This window comes from Daucus carota, chromosome 5 (genome assembly GCF_001625215.2).
Source record: "Daucus carota subsp. sativus chromosome 5, DH1 v3.0, whole genome shotgun sequence".
NCBI lineage: Eukaryota > Viridiplantae > Streptophyta > Magnoliopsida > Apiales > Apiaceae > Daucus > Daucus carota.
This window is the reverse complement of record NC_030385.2, coordinates 26,514,211-26,536,942: the sequence shown is the minus strand read 5'-3', so window position 1 is coordinate 26,536,942 and position 22,732 is coordinate 26,514,211. Positions and strand designations below refer to the sequence as shown.

Below are 22,732 nucleotides of genomic sequence, written 5' to 3'. Positions count from 1 at the left end.
GAGGTTACAAAGTGTAATTAACTCATAAAGAACAACTCCTACCGGGAGAGTTGAGAGTTGATAACATATTGAGCGAGTCCAATAAGTTACCTATCTTATTACTTATTAATAATATATAATAATGAGTCATAGTGAGTCTTAGTGATTTAAGTAATCTACTTCTAGTGTCAACTCCAATAGCAATCTCTATATTTGTTCTCTTAAGATTATTTTAATAATAAATTTGAGAGAGAGAATGGGAAAAGGAGGGAAAAAACAAAAAAAGAAAGAGAGAGATGATTATTTTATTTATAAATATTAAATAAGTAATGGCTAGGGTTACTTATAAATAGGTAATGGTTAGGAGAATTAAGGTTGTGCTAGTGATTTAGGATAACACTAAGATAGTGTTGGAGTGCATTTTTTTGACAAATTACCTAAATATGAGTTTAGGACATCATATAAGTAACGTACTGGACTTGCTCTTAGCGGGGGGGTGAAAAGTATTAGATCGAACACCGAAAGGTATTTGGGTATTATGATTTGACTGATTAAACATGAACATGATCGTCTTAAATCTTACATGTGACATAATTTTGGATAGGACTATTTGGCGAAGATGTTAGAGCAGCTGAGTCTAATTTTTGATAGTTAATGGTGGATAGGTTGTACACATTTATTATTTTTTATATATATGTTTGGGTTTGCTTATATCATGTATAGTTTTTTTATCGCACTAAATTCAGGATTTTCATAAAAATAATTTTATTGTTCTTTTATAAAGTCTATTACTGCATACATTTTATCCTTTCCGGACCCCACTCTAAATGAGATATGTTGGATTTATTTATATAAAAATTTGTAATATATGTTAATAATATTAAAATAGACTGAATTGAATACTATGAACACTTTCTCTTATTAATCAAAAATGAAGAAATAAGATAAAAGTAAGAATCTCAAAATAACATGAATAATCGCGGACAATAATTTGATTATCTTGAAAAAAATACATATTACTTATCTGTTTAAAACAAAATTAAGTTTGGATCACTAGAATAGAATTTGGGAAAATCTATTCAAAATTGGAGCTCAAGGCAGCGTTTATCCTTCAGATTTATTCAAAAAATATATAAGACGATTGTATGAATTGTCAAATGGCCAAAAGTGAAATATCGACTTGGATCACGAGAATGCGTCAATAAAACAGTTGAGAGCCTTCCATCTGTTTCATCCGCCAAAGTGATTATATGAATATTCTGCTCACTCAAACAGTAAGCCATCTATAAAAAAAAAAAAAAAAAAAAAAAAAAAAAAAAAAAAAACAAAACCAGTAAGCCATCTTATTTTGTAAATGGATAAAGAAGAGTCAAGATATAAGAGTGTACAGAAGACAAAAGGAGATTGATCAAAATTCAAATACATAGAGGAAAATCTCAAATATATAGACCTCTCTAAAATCCAATTTAATTATTTCAACTAAAAAACATATTTGGCAAGTGAAATAAAGGGGCGTATTTTCAGATAAAATTACGATTTTCATGCATTTTTGTAGTTAGAAATATATATTAAGAAAAAGTTTCATTTTTATTATTTATTAAAGATAAAAAATATAAATCTATTTGTTTTCGGAAAAAAATTATTATTTCTAAAGAATAAGATAAGCCAAAGACGAACATGTGGCAGACCAAGTGAATATCTGATCTTGATACATCCTGCATACATGCATGGCTGTGTAATACTATGATGCATCCGACTCCTAGAATGCAAAGTCGTGTACCTCTAAAATGTTGATATGGGCACTAATAAAATGTCAACATTGGGAAGATATGACTCCTACTGAAATTTATGCAAGTATGTGATTCTTCCTCCTGATATGGTCAAAAAAAAGAGAGTCAAATGACCCAACTAAGAGTTGTTGAGAAAAAAACCCTTGAAACCAAGAGCAAAATGTTTGGCATGTAAATTACAAGGTGTAAGCTGGAGCCTGGAGGGGTAAGTAAGGGTAAGGCTTAATAGCTAGCTACTGCATACTCTAACTGATAAAAAAGACAAGCACTATGCAAGTTTAGAAGTTTATTGTTATACATCATTGTCCAGATTTGAGATTCTTTTGCCTGTCCCCCATGTGGATATTTCCATGGAATACAAGTCTTTTTCTAATCTCAGTGAATTTGTATCAAACCATTGTTCAATTTTTCTTAAAAAACAATCTCGGATTTTTTTACGAAAACAACCTCTATGACTCAGACACGGATACAAGATACATATTATCTTGTTGACGGTGAAGCGGGATAAACAAGATATGTTTGAATCGGTTTAGTTTATCTACACCGTAGATGTTAAATATGCCTGAGCAGCAAAAGCTTGGGTAAAGGGTTGTATCACCCTTAAAAGGAAGTAAAAGTGAAGTAGGCAGTTTAGCAATCCCAACTCAAGACATTTGCACCCCACTTGCAGAAATTCTATTTTAACCCCAGAGAAGTCAAATAGTAATGAATAGCATCAGGCATCATACTATTTCAGCTCTACAAGACTTCTAACAGCAAAATATGAAACGTTTCACATGCAATATTTTACACCAAACCAAAAAGAAGATGAATTCAGCAAGTGATATAAAGAAAACCAACAAAAGAGAACCAACTTTTTAAATCCTTTTATCCATATAAATAAAAATATATGCAGCAAGTCAGCAACATCAGCAGCTTAGCAATACTATCTTCTCATACATCCATAAAAACCAAAGAAAAGGAAGTAGCTTCTTTGAATCCTCTTCACAGATTACTATGTTTCACTTTCCCATGAAGAAAATAAACACAAAAGACAAGAACTTCCTGATGAGTGAAAGACCTGACTCCTTGCAGTACAAGTGATTAACAAGATTATGGAGGCAAACAACCTCTAGAGCTTACTAGTTAGATCACTCTGCTAAAAATGAAGCTGCAAATATTCAATTATCTACTAGATAACTTTCCCATATAAGTATAATAGATTTAGAATCAGAAACAAGATCATAAATGTAACCTTGTTGCATGTTCAGCAGCACCACCTCCCCCACCACCCTGTGCTTCTAAATCATCCTCCATGGGAGGTGGCAGGTTAAGATCAATGCTGATAGTTTGAATGTGGGTGCCACCTGTCTGCGTGCTGGCTTCTTCGCCCGATGATGACATCACCAATGGTGCTTGAGCTTGAGGTTGAGAGTCAGTTTGATCAGCTGAAGCAGTCCAGTGGCACCTTTTGTGACCCCCCAGAGCCTGGCCTGTTGGGAATATCTTGTTGCAGACCTCACATTGGTGAATAATGCTACTGCTATGATCACCCTTTGAGCTCCCAGCACCTTCAATAGTGCTGTCTTTTTTGTTGGCACAGTCTTGACTCATCACCCAGTTCTCCATACCAGGAGTAATAAGCTGGTGCAGGTTCTGATCAAATCCTTCATTCCCCGCCCTGTGACGATCAGCATTGACAGATGAAGACTGATTATTCAGGCCAGAGTCGCCGTTGATGATTGTGAGCTTGAACTTGTTGTGACTTGACCTGTGGCCACCAAGTGCTTGGTGACTAGAAAAACTCTTGTTGCAAGTGCTGCATCTGTATTTCTCAGTAGTTGTCGACCCCGAAACCATCCCCTGTGCTGAACTTCCTGCAGCTGATGCTTTCTCTTGATCCAAATCCATCATCAGCTTCATTTTTTTCGCCTTTTTGTTCTTACTACTTCCCATCACCATCTCCCCATTATCCTCCTTATGATTAGCCCAGTCAAAGTCCTTGTGACCACCATTGTTCATGACCATCAATTCAGTCCTCCTGCTATCATAATCACCATAATTTTCCACAACATGATGAGCAGCATTAGCCTCCTGTCCCATATGATGATCACTCATATTCTTGATCACATGATCGTCGGACCCACCTTCCCCCATTCTCATCTTTTCCATCACAAGATGATCATGACATTCATCCTCAACCATCCCAAAACTCCTCTTCATTTCCTTATAACCCCCCTGCACAAAACCACTAGCCCGAAATTCAACATTACCAGATCCCTCCCCCCTATTGTTAACAGTCAAAGAAGTACCATAACTACCCTCCTGGTTTTGATCAAGCCCTGCATTCACATCCCTCGAAATTTCAGCAGCAGCAGCTAGAGTACTTACCCCAGAAGACCCCGAGACATCCACTTGTTTTAACAACATCAGATCATTAACCGCATTACGTAGCCTCTCCTCCTCATCCTCATCCTCAAATTCATCCTCATCCTCATCGTCTTCTTCTTCTTCATCTTCCTCCTCGGAAACCATAACTCCAGAGCTCCCCACAGCCTCAACAGAACTCTTCCTAACACCCTTCTGTCCCCGCCTGGCCTTTTCACCCCACTTAGGAATATCCGCCAATAAATCCCCCACCGGACCACAATCACCACCACCAACACTACCATCATCCTCCTCCTCATAATCCTCATCAGAAATTCTTTGATCAAGATTCTCAACCAAAACTTCATCTGGTGGCTGAATACCCCTCCAGTCCCTATCAGGATGACACCTCATATGCCCATACACAGACTTCATAGACGGAAAATTCTTCCCACAAAGATTACACACAGCTTTCTTGTTCATCAAACGCTGAAACCCCACACCATCCTCCTCATCCTTCAACTTACCAACCATCTTCTGTCGCCTCTGCTGCTTCCTAATAGCCTCAGCATGAATCCTCATATGCCCCCCCAAAGCCTTCCCTGACCCAAACTCCTTATTACACTGTGGACAAACCCTCGGAGTATTATTTGTCACATGCTGAATCGTAGCAACTTCTTGATCACCATGATGATCCATCTTCACAGGCATCTTGAGCTTGATCAAGAACTTGTTGCTACTCTGCTCTTGATGACTAGGGCCTGATTCCATTGAAGAGCTAAGCAATAAAAGTGAGAGAGAAGTAAACAACACAAGAGAGTTGAAGAGTTGGGCGTTATGTGTGTGTTTATATATGTATGTGTGAGACCTACCAGCTGCTATGCTGTGGTGTTGACATAATAAGAATAAAAGTGAGGATTTTTTATACCCTAGTAGGACCCTATTTTTATTTACACATAATATAATAATAATATTTTTGTATCTCTACTGCCCAACTATAATTTAGGAAGGATGCACAGTAATGAATTTGAGAGATATTGTTTTGTTTTTATGTGAAACATCCAAAAGAAAGAAATTGAGTCCTATTCTTTTTCATCAAGTAAAAGTATAGTGGTGGGAAACAACTAGCTAAATCCAAATCAAATATATCCCTCTACATAATGATTTTACATATCTTTGACTTTTGAGCTAAAAAAAACAGAACTTATTTTACTATGCTAACTGAAAAAGAAAACAGAAAAGATGAATGGAAAAAATGGAAAAGATGAATGAAAAATTGAGATGAAGAGGTAATGGAAAGGTCTCCTAGTTTTCACAATCTCAAGGGCTCTTTATTTCTCAAAATTACATGATATCCAAGTTTTCGAAATCCCAATCAATTGACGCATTATCTTTATTGATTTCACACTTAATATTTTCGACTTAATTATGTTCTCAATAATAAATATGGTAATTGTCGATATTGGGTAGTTGGTAGGTAGATATATTTGAGTATGTAGCTGATTCTCTACACCAAAATCTTCAATGTAATTGACCATTAATTGGATACTACAACTGCTAATTATGCTCACGTGGTCTTTCTTATCTATGTTATTAGCTCATCTTCGGTGAAGAAGTGTGGTTGATCATAAACACTTATATTATGGACTATACATTTTAGACTTAATTACCAAAAAACTATATAACTATCATGTTTTTTTCAATTTAACCACAATAGTATATTTGTTGCAGGATAATGCAAGTAACTTTAAAAAACTTTATTTTAAAAACCCAATCTTACTAGTTCATAACTATGGTTAAGTTAAAATTAAGATAGGTGCCACATATATTATCAAATTATTAATTAAATTATTTAGTACATGGGTTTTATTAATACTTTTACTATCTCATTATGGATCAAAATCCTAATTCACAATCTACACAAACACAGAGCGTAGTAAAATTTATGTTCGAAGGCGACGATGTTAGTGTGATTTTTTGAAACCACCGTCTATCAGGTACTGTATATCAATTATTTATCATGCGATTTATATTAATTTATATCGAATTAATAATTTTATTTAAGAAAAAATAGATTTTTTCGCCACCAAACTTATTGTGTATTTAAAAAACCTAACACTAAACTATGATTTTTTTGTCACTGATGTTAGGTTCGGAATTTTTTTGTTACTGATGTTAGATTCGGATTTGATTATTAACACTATATTATTCTTTTTAGCATTATTAAAATATTGTGATAGTTTGCAATATTTTGGTGATCTGGTAACGAGAGTTTGACATGCATTGTAATACTTCTAAAAAAATAAGTTTCATAAATTATTTTATTATTTTTTCTAAATAAAAATTTATCACTTGAATTTTTATACACAAAAAGAAAATATACATATAGCTGACTTTTTATGTATGTATAATAAATTATGTAAAATTTTAAAATTAAATTAAAAAAATTGATGTGTTGTGCTGTATGCGGGCATTCATGTCAGCTATGAAATAACCATGGTTAGAGATTCATTAAAATTGGGTTATGTCAAATTGATTTTGTATACTTAGTTGCATTATTCTGCAACAAAAAAAGTTTTATGGTTAAAATGAAAAAATCACGTAAGTTTAATAGTTTTTTTGGTAATTAAATCTACATTTTATATGGTGCCCACTCCGTCCGGTTAACTGCATACCTTCACGTATTTTGAAGTAATTTCATAATATTTTTTAAATTTTTTTTCTAATAAACTTTAAACATCAAAATTTTATTTTGAAAAAGGGTAATTTAAAACATATTATGATACATATTATAACACCATATCAATTATTTTTAACAAACAAAATATTTGGAATGGTTCTGACAAGTGATTGTCGACACTCGACACCGATATATGCCCCATGTTTTAACTAAAAATAAAAAAAATTATAATTGGGTCTCATTTTTAATATATAATGGTTTTAAATGAGGAGCGCTTATGCCTAGGGGTGGCAGTTTCGGGTAACGGGTCGTGTTCGTGTCAGCAATCGGGTCGATTTCGAGTCAATTTCGGATCAAGCTAAAATCACTTAAAATTGAATAAAACTTAAAATTGAAGTTATTAGAAACGAAATTCTAATTTGGGGTCATGTCGGGTCCAGTTCGTGTCAAAACGGGTGATTTTCGGATCACTTTTGGGTTTTGTCTCAGTAAATCGGGTTATGAGTTCGGGTCGGGTTCGAATCGAGTTCGGGTCGTGTCTGATATTGTCAGCCCTACTGAGTTATGCCCATCAGTAGCGAAGTGCAGTTTAGTTAAAAAAATGGAACCGTAATCATATTAATTTAGTTGAAAATTAAAAGTTAAAACCAAATCAAATAATAATATTGGTGCATTTCGATTTTTGTATTGGTGCGGTTCAGTTTTCTTAACTCGATTTCAATTTGAAAATCAAATAATAAAAAATGTGTAGATAATATAAAACGAAGAAATGTGTAAAAAAAAACTAACAGCGCCAAATAATTTAGACATAAAGCTATAGGAACTGGTAAATTTCATTTATACCCGGTGGGCAAAATGACACCCACCCATTTTTTTTTTGTAATATATTTCTAATCATGTATGAGCTATAGATTATTTTCAAAATAAAAAAATGTATGAGCTATAGATTATGCATCAAGCTACTACCAGGCCCGGTCCAGAGTGAGGGCAACCAGAGCGACCGCCCAGGGCCCAAAAAGTTTAGGGGTCCAAAATTTGTATAATTTATGTACTATCAATCATGCACTAACAGATAAATGTCATCAAACATTTGTTTAATCTTCTTTTTTTACATCCAGTACACTTTATTGTTTTATAATTATTTTCTTACGGAAGTTGACTAAAATTTGAGTTTGCATTACTACAAGCTCATATTTTATCAAATTTAGTGAAGTAAAAAAATTAGGGCCCATTTTCTTTTTTCGCCCCAGGCCCTCAAAAGGTATGGAACGGCCCTGGCTACTACATGTGAACTTCAGATAAGTCGCCCTCATGAAAATAGATTTCTCCTCTGTAGTTTACTCATTTATGCAATTATGGACTCATTTGCATATAATCTTAAAATGTAAATCTGCTTTTCCAGCAGATCAACGTGAAGCCGTGAAGGCCTATGCAAAGAACAAATGCAGGTAATAGCACCTGAAGAAACTAAACTGGAGCTACAATCAGTTTCTCAAGTTTTCATAGAACCACAAGGTTAAGTTTCTATCTCTAGCCATTGAGTTTTACCCCAGAGGATTAGAAGATCAACAGGTTACTAGTATAACCTTGACTAATATAGCAACTTCTTTGGTTTTTACTGAGACTGATTCAGAAAGTAGCATGTACAAGACAAGGCTACCCAGAAAAGGAAAAAAAAGAAGAAGAAGAAGAAGAAAAGAGTATCTAATGACACAAACAGATATCAGAAATAGAAAGAAATCTAGGTTGCATGCCCTTCGGGGCTATACATCTAATGCCATATACTATCTAGTCTCTGTGCTGATCGAACTTTTCTACTGCTGGAAAATCTAAAGTGCATGCCCCTGTTGTATACTCCTTTCTCACCCCTTCATGTGATAGACCTACAACACAGCAGAAGAAGCTACTTAGTCAAGGTATTGTTGAGAGTTGAGCTAAAGCACTTCAATTTACTTATCAGATCAAGTAACTGTTCAGCAAAAATGTGAAACAGTACATTGTAGAGAGTTTCTTCAGAGTAAATGATTTTGCTTAGCCTTTCTTTTACTTTCATTTATAGCAAAACAAGTTCTGCTCACAACTTAACAAGACTGCATCACTAGTAAGATTTCAGTTGGAGTACTTACATGTATATGCAAGGATGTTGTTGTGAAACAACGAATTTCAATCAAAATATACCAGTTAATATTCCACCATAGTATTACTTTTACATCCATATCAATCTCACAAGTAGTAAATTATATTTTCATCATATTTTATTTGACACCAATCATTAGTGAATTTCTTTTAACAATGTATATATATAGGGTCGCGCTCAAGAGAGAACCAATCCTTAAAAATAGAACCTTAGAACCACTAAGAATCTGCTGCAGAACCCTAATGAATACTAGATATAAGGCTAAAGGTTCTAAGAGGATATATATATAACAACTTCATCATCACAATAATACAATTACAATTCTAATTTTACTTTAACTTACAAAATTTATGGAAGTCATTATACTTGTATCATATTGCCAATCAAAATTGTATGGTCATACATTAGATATAGTGATGGTTCTATTTGAGGGTATCATTGCACCAAAAACTCTTGCTTGTCTTAATATTTCTACAGTAGTATTTAGGTACGCTGCATTTGCAAATGTAGCATCTAAAACACTAATGTTGGAAGATGCTAGATTATAAACTTTTAGAATAGCCAACGGCAATTTAACTGCATCTTTAAGATAAGAATTGAACCAAAAAAAAATATGGTGGTGGAAGTTATTACTGGGACTGATCCATACCTGTTTTTCAGCCTCTGATTTTCTGTTCCATATGAGCCAAATTTTCTTGTTCATGCCATCCTCTTCATTGCCGTAAAAGCGCTTCAGCTTCTCCCAAATCTCGGCATGGAAGTATTTATAACCAACACCATTTTCTTCGAACCTGGCAGGATCCCACAATTCATTCTGGCTTCTACATATAACTGTGTGATTTTGGTCGGAATCATTAAGCGATTCTGATCCTGAAGGGTTGTGATATAAGATACCCTTCCACTGCTCACGACCCACATCTACAGTAACCATATATCCAAGCTCACATTTTGCAACAAGCATTCCATTCAGTAGGCTGCCAGGTTCCATGATAGAACTACCTGTACAAATAATGAAAACTAATCTTATATACAAGTGCATAACCATATATGCAATCCAATAAACAAACATATAGGAAGTCAGAAGACGAAACATCGAAGTATCTTCATATGAAGATCTCAAAATAAAATTTTCACAAGATACTTGTATCGTAAGATCGTTTGCAGGTACGTTATATGTAATGTAATAAATTATGTAACAAATTAGGTCAAGAACCTAAGCCATCGAGATGAAGCATAAAAAGATCAAGTCTGACTCTAGAAACTCCAAGCAACAGTTATTCACAACTCATGCCAGGGCTTCCAGACACTTCATAACCCAAAGAGGGTAAGTGAATTGGTATTTATGAAGTGCCGAGTGTTCAGGCTGGGAAGTTTTTTAAATATTTTTCCAATTAATATGTTAAGTTAATAAGGTCCATATTTTTTGGAATATGATGGAATCTTGCTTTTACCTAATGCTGTGAGGATTCTGCATTACACCCCACCTGCACAACTCTTAATAATCCAAAAATATCTCAGGTGCTCCGATTATTTAAGTAATTGAACCATCAGTCGAGGCTCATGAATAAGAAAAGTAAATTTGCATGATGCTGAAAAACAAACCATATGCTTCTATATTAAAAATTAAGTTGTTACAGATATCTTGAATTGATATACAATATCAATTTTCCTTGATAAAATATCAGACCTTTTTTTTTTGTCTATCTACCTAATCTGTCAAAGGAGGATCGGCTAATACATAATTCCTCGAGTTTCAGCATTATTTACATAACTTTACAATTTACTTATGTTTTCAGAATCTCAAGCATCTGATATACAAATTTACTTATATCAGACATGGCCTCGACTTATGGCAACCAGGTATAAAAGAGCAGGATCGAAACACATTTAACCTTGTATTCTGGTACATGAAAACAAGGAGCGCGGGACGTAGCCACATACGGTGACCCGGTTTGTTCGATATATATTGTCTGCAGAATGATGAAAAGCAAACCTATATTTGGGCCCTTTAATCTCCAGGCACCTTTTCATATAAATTAACTGTTAGTGTTGCAAATATGTGAAGTCTAATGAATTAGCTCATTATTGGGCCCAATCATCTTATGAATCACAAATAATTAGAACATTCAAAATAGTCAAGTCAATATAATTCTGTTTAATATAATTTAAAAAAAATATTAATAAATGTGTAAATTATTAATTACAACTGTATAATTACCTTTAAAAACATCTATAATTATATATTACTTTTTTTTGAAAAAACCCATCGTACCCATACATTTCATCGTACCCAAACGTACTGTCGTACCAGATTCACTGAATCTAATGCTTTGCGTATCCAATTTCGCCTCCCGTTTCGAATCGAACCTTGACCTACATAACATTGTTCTGGTATCTTATAGTACCATAATATATAAAGGCTCTACCCTGATACCAGGACCATGAGATGCAATGCATCAAGTGGTATCCAGATTCTAAGTATAGAATATATTGCAGTGGATTTAATAGCATGAAGACAAACCCAGACACCAATATAGTACTAGAAATAACTGAGATCCATACAGTAATTAAGTAACTATTAGCCGAGCAAGAAATGTCTTGCCTGAAGGGAGAGGATGCATACTAGCACTGTCCTCAAAAAGACTTAGAGCTGAAGAGCCATTGACGATTGTGCTTGCAGAATCTGTAACAAAAGAAATAATATTTTCTTAGAAAAGTCCATAAGAGAACTTGCACCAAAAAAAAAAATTCAGCAAGGGCAATGCCAATGTTCAAGTACCATTATCTATGACTGAAGGTGCACTGTTCCGGAAGTAATAAACCTGCTCAAAATCATATAGTAATGACTGATAGTGGCTTCTCAAGGCATAAGATGCCCCTGTTATCGTAGTTGGGCAATTGAAGCCCTGGAAGACTTCTTTCCATTTGCGATCGTTTATGACCTAATTTACACCATGTAAATCAGCATATAGCATAGTTTTCAGGATATATATAGCACGTGTGAGCTTCATTCCATGGAAAACATGCAAATATAAGATACATTTTAACCTTCCTAAACATGAATTAAATAAAAAGTTGAATGTTGTGAGAACCTACAATATGCCAAACTTTTCCGAACATATAAACAATATGCAGCAAAAAAGTATTCAAAGTACACACATCAATTAACCATATCCAAGAAACTAGCAGATAGATTACCAAAAGTTTCACCAATTATGGATTGCATCCTACAGAGTGCAAAAATTTGCACATTAAAATTGAACTCATAAGATACAAAATGCACATTAATAATTGCATTTCTAGTATGCAGTTTATGTCTTTAATTTATTCTCTATGTTACCCAGACTCGGCTGAAATTGTCCAAACTGGATACGTGTCCGAGTTTCGGACTCTGCAATATACTGAAAATTTCACATGTTTTTGGCCTAAAATAAGTGTCGGCATGTCCGTACCCATGTCCGAGTGTCGAATGTCCAACACGGGTACTCGAAGCAAAATGAAGAATAGGGGTAACGTAGTTTATTCTTGTAACAAACGATGGATATTTGTATCAAACAAATGAAAGTAAGCGTTAATATAAATAAATAAATAAAACTATAGCGGAGAAATTTTTTTCATGAAAAACCCTAATATTTTTGTATCCAAGCAAGCTAGTCAAAGATATGTCTAAAAAGCTCATGTCTCATAAAATCAGAGGCAGCTACTTAATGTTTATCCCCGATGGATATGCTTAAATGACATACAACAGAATCAAGGTCAGTGATCTCATATCTCAACTAAGTTGATACCATATATCATATAGAGGATCAATAACTGCTTTTACCGTTATATAAAACAATTCAAATGAACTAAGGAGCTACACATCTACATATATACACATCACAGCAAGTCATTTGCAAATACTAAGGCCCATAAGTAATCATACCTTGTCCATGCCACCTCGGCCTGTAACCTCCACAAAAAGGCGATGCAAATCTAGTGGTCTTCCACCAATGGTAGGAATTCTACAAAGCAGATAAAAGTAAAAACTTAATTCAAATTAACCCAAATTTTGGTGTTCCTTTTTCCAGATACGCCCAATATTCCCAAGGCATATTTGAAGAAGATACGAATCCACAGTAGATACAAACATAGAAATTAACAACTTCAATTAAGAATCGTGGCTGAAATAGGGTTTAACTCATAAAGCTCCCTACATCAACTCCCAATCCCATAGCATATGTAGAGCGATGCATATATTACTCGGCACTTTTTTTTTTTTTTTGCCTTCAAATCAACCAAAGACCAATCTCAAATCAAAGATTCATAGTGGTCACATTTATGCATGTATTTGCCATTCCCGAGTTACACTGACTCACTGTTCCACAGAGGCTGTAATCCAAGTTATAATCATACAAATCCACACTATACTTTGACTTACATCAATACATACACTGACTGGACTTAAAAGAAAATTCACAAATGCATGAAAATAACGAATTGCATAACCAAAGAGCTCAGACCCATTCATCTCATCACAAATTCAGTGCCCTAATAAACACAATCAACCTAAATTACATCTCATTCAACATAAACCAAGATCATCATTGAATTGATAAACCCCATAATTTAAAAATCATAAAAACACCACATAAAGACACATACCCAAAAAAATAAAAAAAGCCCTAAACCACAAACCCAAATAAATATAAAAAACAGAAACTCACTTAATTTTGGTACGCTTGAATTGATGAAACTTTTCGAGCTTTTCACGAAAGAGTTCTTGATTTTGCACTAGTTCATCGTACTCGGCGTCCGGTGGCGGGTGAGAGAGCGGCGGAGAAAGCGATGTAGCGGCATTTCCGGGGGTGACAGGCTCGTGGGTCGTCGACATTTTCAATCGGAGAAGCAAACGGAGGTGGCAATTGAGTTCTGAAGAGTGTGTATAAGCTTGTGAATATAGACACAAAAATTGTATTGTCACCTGGGACCTACAAAACCTTAAATCTTAAACTCGGGCGTTTTTTCCATTTCAGCTTCGAAAAGAAACTGTCATAGGAAAGGGGAGATACGAGATTTTTCTATTTAAAATCGAAAAACGAATCTCACGTCCGATGTATATCTATTTCTCATCCTCAGCCCGGCTCCGTGGGTTATGCCCATCTTTTCTTAACAGCTGTATTCAACATGTATTTGAGTTTTCGAATTTTTATTTTTTTCGAGGTGATTTATTTTTATGACATCAATTAAGATTTATGATAATTAATAATATTTTTAGAAGGGTTATTTATTTGGCCGATATTTTTGTTAATTTTATTAAATTTTCTATTAATAAGTACGGTTTTATAAAATATATTTAAATAATATAATTCTGAATTTTTAGATTTTTTAAATTTTACAAACAGATGAATTTGACATCACAATTTTCATATGTTATATACTTACGAAAATCTGTTATAATTTTTAAATTCTAAAGAGCATTTCAAAAATTGTAGTGGAATTTTGTGAAACTCTCCCATCTTAATTTGGATTTAAAATAATATATTTATTCATACAAAAGTATAATGTCATTTAAGTGCGACAAAATCTTAAATATTTAAATTTCATCCGATAGAATCCCAATAATTCATCCTTAATTATATAAAATACATATATTGAATATTGGGCCATGTTCTACCAAAAACGCTTAGGTTGTGTTCATAGAATGAAATGGAGGGAGAATGAAATGATTTTTATATTATAATATGGTCTTGATTAGAGAAAATGTCATCAATTTTCATTCCTTCAATCATTCGATTGCTACTATTTTAGCTAGAATTTTAACCCACATGGAAGGAATGCTCATTCCATTTCTACATCATGTTTCCTTACAATCTTTATCACAAGAAATTTAAACCAATTAATATTTACTCACCATAAACTCAAACTTTTTTCTTTCTCCACAAAACTTTTATATAACTTTTCATTACATTCTCTCCTCATTCCGTTTCACCAAGTGAACACAGCCTTAGTTCAAGAACCTAGATTCTTAACTTTAGTTACTGTTTGGGGTTGCTGTTGCAGACAACAACAATAGCTTTTTGCTGAAAACCAGATTAAAAACTGTTTGATAAATTTAAAAGCAACTTTTAGCTGAAAAGCAGCTGTTAGAAAAAGCATGTCCTCTCATCCTTTTGGAAAAAACTGTTTTTCAGCTTTTGCAGAATGCTGTTATAGATTTCATTATAAAACCTCACCAAAATCATTATTTTTTTATATTATAACTCAAAATTAGTAAATATCAAAAAATTACCAAACAGTTATTTGATTTCTACAACGGCACTTATTTTACCAGCACTTTTTCTGACAGCACAGCAATTTTTAACAGCACTTCCAAATAGACCCTTATTTCTAACATTTATTAGTGTTCTGCAACTGAACTGCATATAAAAAAAATGTCATACTTATGTATTATGTCACAAAACGAACTTCGCACAGTGTTTCAAGCTTATGACTCTGAAACCATACACAATCAAACTAGAACTTAATGAAGCCAAACATCGGGAAGAAAGTACTTTGTGCTGGACTGCAAATATCTGTCACGGATTCAACCTCGAGGAAGAGGAACCAGAAGTCGACCAAACTGATATCAAGTAATGGTCAAGCCACGTCTTCAACTTTTCATCTACAAAGACTTTCCGACCTTAACTCAGTTCTTACAAAAAATTAAAAAACACCAATACCATCCAAGTTCCGGTTTCAAAATGTTTTTATCAGTTTCAGTTTTGTCAATAGACCACTTTTGTAATAACGAATTTTCTATGGTGTGCCCAAGGGCACACAATACTCACTAACATCCATGAGAATATTAGCTCTTGATTGGTGGATGGATAATAAATATAAATGGGCCCCCTGCATTCACATCAATTCCACCAATCAAAACAAACCATTTTCATGAAAATTGGTGCTTATTGTGTGCCCTTGGGCACACATTAAAAAGACCGTTGTAATAATCAGGATTTACTAATAACTGCAATAATAAAGAGTTTATGAGGTATGCTTAATCAAAACATGAACATTTTTTATAATTAGTTTTATTTGTGGCATCAAGAACAATAACTATGCATTACGCAACAACAATTTAAAATTTTGTTTTCGTTGCATAATTTTTCTATTATTATAAAGCCCAACAACGCGAGCATAAATACTAGTCATACATATTCCATAATCTCCGTGTCCAAACCGAACGTAAAGAATTGGTTGGGACGAAGGAGTATACATGTATATGTATAAATATATGTGTGCGTAAATTTGTAGGAAGTACAAAGATTTGACAATAGTTTCACAATTGATGGTCATAGTTCTGCATTAGTTAGAAGACTGTCTGGTTCAAATTATTCGAGTATTTAGGATTGTGCTCATTTGAATACAGTGCGACTGCGAACTGCATACGGCATACCTGAACACGAAGCTCCATACCTGAACAAGAAGCAGCACATAAAGTAAAACTCTGAAAATATCCTTGTTAAATCCATCCAAGGCAAGCCAGTTTCATCCTCTACTGATGGGTATACTAGTGAAATACCCACCAAGTACTGTATTTTACATTTTTGCTCACATGGGCAAGGTCTCCTACCCTTTTGTACACCTCTTCCCTTCTAAATATACAACAAAACTAAACTCTAATTAGACAACACTGGCAATCTACACCATCGGACAACACCGAGTCACCGACAACACTAGGAATCTACAACTGTACTGGTTGCCAAAATGCTCATTGCTAAGCTCATATATGCGATCCAACAGGATTGTGCCAAGATGCTTTCATTGCTATGCCTAAAATGAGACAGCAAGCTATGTCCGTTTGCTTATTTGCAGATCATGCTCATATCAGAGCATCAAGATATGAGTAATCATGGCGACGCCCAAACTCTAGTAGGCTCCCGTAAGTACGATCCCACACTCCAATGAAAAGGGACTCTGTATCTGGACTATAAGACATTCCAGAAATTTCACCAAAGAAGTCGATTTCCTGCTCTTTGTCATATCCACTCTTAACATCAAAGACGTGGACAAAATCTGCAGGCTCCGCCATAGCCATGAATCTGCCATCTGAAGAGTAACGAATTGACCGAATGGCTCCAAGATTACCCTTTAAGGCAGAAACTGACTTTGTTAGGTTTCGCATGTCCCATATCCGGCAGGTCTTGTCTTGGTTCCCAGTGGCAAAAGTTAAGCCATCAGGATGCCAGGCTGAAGCAAATGAGAAATCCATGTGACCACGCAACGGCGCAACAGTCTGCAGAAAGGCTAAAGTTAATACAAGTTTTACACAGACTCACTCATGTACAGATGTCTAAGAAGTGTAGTAGAAAATGGAAACAGACGATTACCTTCCCATTTCTCGAATCCACCAACATACAGTCAGGATTGTCTCCAACTATAATTAGAAGCTTACCGTCCGGACTCAAAGAGGTATGCTGCAAATATAACATTAAACAGGCAATTAAAATTCAAAAAGAGAAAAAACAGAGCACAAGCACATCAGACCCTTCACTTCAGTGAACCCCAAACAAAATGACCCCGTCATCAATTACCATGCAATAACATATATATCATTAGCGGACCCATAAGATTCGATGAGCTAAAGCCAGATTACACAACTTTTAGAAATTGTTGAAGGCGGTGCATTATATTTGCATGATATGGGAGTTGAGTTGTACTTGTTGACAGGGCCGGCTCAGTAGCAAGGCCAACTAAGCGGTCGCTTAGGGCCCCCAACCCTAAAAAGGGCCTCAAAATTTTATAAAATCACATATATTGAGTGAGATAATAATAATTAAATTTTTATTTATAAATATGAAAAAAAAAATATCTAAAACAAATATGAATTATTATACTTTAGAAAGATAATATATATATATATAAGTAATTTAAATAGATAATATATATAATATGAAATATTAATAAATATAAATAAGATTAACTTAAAAAATGAGAATTAAATGATTCAAATGATTTTAAATTTTTTAGACATATGTGTATTAAGTACTTACTAAATGTAATAAAATTTATTATCTAAATATATAATATTTATTTAAGTTTAACATTATTATGAGTTATATAATTTCTATTTTTTTGGTTATAGTACTTTTTCAACGTTTAATTAATTTAAATGTTACATTAATGTACAAATAAACCTAATAATAAATAAAAAGAACAACATATAAAATGGTATATAAATTTTGTGTAAAATATAAAGATAATTAATTATCATTTTATCATAAATAATTTTTGTGTATAATAATTTTATAATAATATAAAATATATACTATTTTAAATAAAAAATGTTTTATATATATAAAAAAGGCCTCATTTTCAGTTCTGCTTCGGGCCTCAAATCTGGTTGAGCCGGCCCTGCTTGTTGATGGGCCCTAACAACCGGATATCTTAGCTTGCAACATAAATAATACTTTTAATATCCTCTTGGCAGTAAGAGCTTAAATATACTAATCAGACATTTGCATGAATACTTGAGCAACAATTATAATAATTTAAGACATAGATTAAATAATATCGTAAGGGTAAAGCACCGGTATCCCTCTATTATATATAGGTCTTCCATCCGCTCTGTTTATCATCATTCTATTTAGTCAAATAGTGCACACTGCAGATCCTATCTCTGAAATTATTTTGTTTTTCCTTTCACTTCCCTTAAATCAATATAGCCTGATAGAGATATAAAGTTTAACCACAAGCCTATTACAAGAGAATAAATGAGAAAGAGGTGGTTACATTTACTGGCCAAGGAAAATGAAAATGGTTAGAAAGTTGGAACTTCTCCATATCAAAATCTCTAACTCCACAATCATTATTTGAGGCAGTAAAATGAACTGCACCACTGCAACATAGTTCAAACAAATATTAATACCATCATGAAGCATTAATCATGAAAAAAATTATAAACATTTTAACAATCTATGAAAATGTAAATACCTGGCAGTTTTATATATATCCACGGCATTAGTAATAGCATTGTCATCATAAGTAGTCCTTGAACAGAAGGAAACTCCAGGTCTATCTAAATTCTGCACCAGATGAACGAAATTATGCATTAGCTTAATATTAATCGCAATTCCTTAACATGAGAAAAAACAGTAGCAGAAGACAGCAGTGACCAATCCTAGATAGCACTAGTAACAGGTACTATAAGAAATTTGGTTGGACATTGGTGCTTCCGCAAGTACTAAAATAAAAAATTTAGAACCAGATATAATGAAATGGATTTACAAACTTTTATATAGCAGCTTGCAAGATTACTAATAAAATGGAAGACAAGAGACAAGTTATTAACATTTAAAGAGGCAAGTTATGATGTCTCTCCAGAGTCGAATCTTTACCTTCCAAGTACTATTATCTTTCTCAACCACACCCAGACAACCCCCACCCTGAATACAGACAATATTTATGATCCCAAATCTTTTTATCTATTATGCAAGACCATGAGGACCAAACATGCCCGAACTGATGACAGAAATTTATGTAAAAAGTAACTAGCTTGCCTTGCATATAAGTTCTCCCTGAAATCCTCCAGCAACAAGCAAATTATCCTTTACGGCTAATGTGCTTACTTGGGTTTGAGTAAATCCCTCCAACAGACTTCCAGGGTGTTTCTACAAAAGAAAAAAAACATAAATTAATACATTTGTGCAAAAATAGATACTAACAAACTGAAGCATTAATAGGACACTCACTTCACATGGTGCCACATGTCCAGAAACATTGAGAACCTCAGACTTGTTGCAAGCTAAAGAAGACCAGTGGATGACAGAAAAATGTGACATTAGGTAAACGTCATGCTTTGATGTAGCCCACACCAGATTCCGCAACTGCATCAGAAAATACCAAGTTTCCAGATCAGTCAATACTGCCAATCATTATAATATTGAAAATCAGAGTAGTGTAAACTTAAGCAAAGGGGATATGATTTATAGATTTGTTTTTAATTAATTAAACACTCTAGTAGAGCAACAGATGAGGCAGCCACAATTCAGGGTGCCAACATCATTTTAAATATCGGTTTCCTCCTGAAGATTATACTCATCAATAATATGTAAAGATATGGTGGTAATAATGGTATTATAGAATCATAGACAGATGCTCAATAACCGACACACAGATATAAGTCATGTTTCTGAGGTGGAAGGTACCTCCAAAAGCTTCATAATAATCCTAGATCACAGAAGACCCCATTTTGGGAAACCATATACATAGGAGGCATAATACTACTATTGTTTCATTTTATATAATGATCACAGAGTGGTCGACCCCGCTTGTTTGATTGAATAACCTCCAGAGCGGGATCCAACTAGATATCCAAATGAGCCACAGTCAGGTAACTTAACTTTATTCTTTTCATTGATTTTTATTCTTTCTTTCTTCTTTTTTGATATAATCAAGTCAATTCAACAATTTTTCCTGCAACAGAACCTCAATTAAGTACTCTTCTATACAGTAAAAAGGCGTTGGTATGCCCAATCAACCTCTTTTAACTTTACACTGGTCCATTCAGGGCTTCCGAATTTATAAATGTCAAGGTAAGCTCAGTTCATATTAACATCAGCGGATGCAAATCAGCACTTAGATATCACTTAGGTCAACCATAATAGTATACAAAACAGTTCTACAAACCTACAACATTGCAAATAAGTATGCTTGACCTTGTACAGGGATAGCAAAAAGTATTGTCAGATAATACAAGTATGTATCTATAATAAAGAAACTCGTGCTTCCTTGAGAATATGTAAGTGGACAAACCTGGAAATGATGAATAGTTGATCTCACTGATCTTGAGTTACGTCTGAACTCATAATACAATCCCCCTTTCTTCGTGATTTTGCATTCCTAAATTTTCCATGTTATATTTAGTAATTGTAGGGAAACTGGGAGTGAAGGGTGTGATGAAACAAAAGAGAATATAAATTACCTTCTTTGCTCCTTCTCCAGATTGAGGAATGTTTTCATAGTTCTTGTACTGTTCAAGTCTTGTCTGCCTATACTTTTCTCTGGTGATGCTAAGCCTTTCCCAAGGAATTCCCTGTATATCTTTACCTTTCTTAGCCTGGGAGGCAGTAGTGTCTGCCATTTTGTTATTCTATAGAACAGCGAACAATTAGATTAAAGGCACAGATAATATAAATTTGCCATCATTATCCTGAATCCGATAAAAAAATATACATAGCATATGAAACAATGAGTAAACTCATTGTCTGTGAAAAGTAAAAAGCTAAAAATCATCTTGATTATGCAAACAAAACTAAAGATATAAGTCTCAAGTACCATAGCATCATATTCATCCACATCAGAGTCCGAGCCACCGTTGTCTCTTCCTCGTAACTCATCATCCATGTCGTCATCAACATCTTCCATTTCATATTCGTCAGCCATGTATTCAGCACCTTCTGCTTGATAATGGGACATTTTCTGCTCAACCAAGACATAATTTACAAAATTAGTAAAAACAGAAATTTACACACGGGGAAAAGGGAAAAGATATCCAACAACAAAAAACTATAATAGCACCAAGTGAAATTACAATCATGTAAGCTCAGAAAGCAAAATCGTTCAATATTGGTTGTAATCAACCTCTAAACCACAACCCGAAAAACCCCTGACTTTCATTCATTGAAGGCAAAATTGAATATCTCCACTCCAAAATTTCTAACAATTTACATGAGTACAAGCCTAAAATCAACTCCAAAAGGCGACAGAGAAGCACAAAACAATGCTGGAAGAAGAAATATATAATATAACATATACATAACAAAATAAAATATAGAAAGAAAAAAACGTATCCAACAGCACTAAAATCTCAAGAAAACAAATAAAGTTCCAATCTTTCTCAACAACCCAGGTGAACAATTCAATCAAAACCAAAAACCCTAGCTAAAAAATTAAACCTTTCATCAAACAATCAGAACCCAATTCATACACATGTATAACCAAACAAGCCCTACAATCACACACATACATAGAAGCAGAAGCAATCCAATAACAGTAAAAGTAAAAGAATGTTTATACCTCTGTGAATATCAAGGATCAAAAGGATGAAAAATCTTAAAATGGTTGAAATCGAAACGAAAGAAAATAAAAGATATTTTATGAAACTCCGATTGTAATGGATATAAATGAAGAGGGATAAAGATAGAGATAGAGATTAATGGGGGTTGGTAAGTGATGTTTCTGTTCAATCAATACATACATAATTTTGTATCTATAACTCTCTGAAGTCTGAACATATATATCTACATTGGATTAAAATATTGTTACAAAGGATATGTCATGGCCTTGTAATTATATATCGAATTTTCTATGGTGTGCCCATGGGCACACACTAGTCACTAACTCCCATGAGAATACTAGCTTTTGATTGGTGGATGGATAATAAATGTTAATCGCCCCCCTGCATTCACACCAATTCCACCAATCAAAAGAAGCCATTTTCATAAAAGTTGGTGCTTATTGTGTGCCCTTGGGCACACATTAGAAAGACCGATTATATATTTCTGTTGTCGAATGGTCGATGATGTGTTTTTATTTTTACGAGTTTGCCATTATTATTGTTTAGGACAGCCGGTTTGTTTCGCAAAGTTGTGGTTTTACGACTGGTTCTACAAAATACAGGGTGGATTGGAATAATAAAGTATACAGGATTAGTATGTAAAAAGCTGATTCCATTTTGGAACGTTCTTGCAATCAATCAATCAATATATCAATCATCAATATATCAATATATATATAAAGGAGTATGCGGGCGAGTATGCGGGCGTCTCTAGAATCGTT

At 34.0% G+C, this 22,732-nt stretch overlaps 3 protein-coding genes across 3 annotated transcripts; all 3 read right to left on the bottom strand.

Annotated features, from left to right (window-relative positions):
* Window positions 1-2,687: 2,687 nt before the first annotated feature.
* Window positions 2,688-4,942, bottom strand: LOC108221499 (uncharacterized). The gene has a single exon (XM_017395373.2). It carries the CDS (start codon window positions 4,884-4,886, stop codon window positions 2,991-2,993), a length of 1,896 nt encoding a protein of 631 aa, XP_017250862.1. The 5' UTR covers window positions 4,887-4,942; the 3' UTR covers window positions 2,688-2,990.
* A 3,317-nt stretch (window positions 4,943-8,259) lies between these two features.
* On the bottom strand, window positions 8,260-13,956 carry LOC108221031 (high mobility group B protein 10). The gene is made up of 6 exons (XM_017394930.2): window positions 13,639-13,956; window positions 12,858-12,936; window positions 11,712-11,874; window positions 11,535-11,615; window positions 9,582-9,931; window positions 8,260-8,678 (listed from the first exon to the last, which is right to left on the bottom strand). Exons 1-6 carry the CDS (start codon window positions 13,803-13,805, stop codon window positions 8,658-8,660), a joined length of 861 nt encoding a protein of 286 aa, XP_017250419.1. The 5' UTR covers window positions 13,806-13,956; the 3' UTR covers window positions 8,260-8,657.
* A 2,432-nt stretch (window positions 13,957-16,388) lies between these two features.
* LOC108224122 (uncharacterized WD repeat-containing protein C2A9.03) lies at window positions 16,389-22,217 on the bottom strand. The gene is made up of 10 exons (XM_017398687.2): window positions 21,971-22,217; window positions 21,230-21,373; window positions 20,877-21,044; window positions 20,708-20,794; window positions 19,645-19,779; window positions 19,453-19,563; window positions 18,887-18,978; window positions 18,686-18,791; window positions 17,284-17,370; window positions 16,389-17,189 (listed from the first exon to the last, which is right to left on the bottom strand). The coding sequence occupies exons 2-10, from the start codon at window positions 21,368-21,370 to the stop codon at window positions 16,776-16,778; spliced, it is 1,341 nt and encodes a 446-aa protein (XP_017254176.1). The 5' UTR covers window positions 21,371-21,373; window positions 21,971-22,217; the 3' UTR covers window positions 16,389-16,775.
* Between the last annotated feature and the right edge of the window lie 515 nt (window positions 22,218-22,732).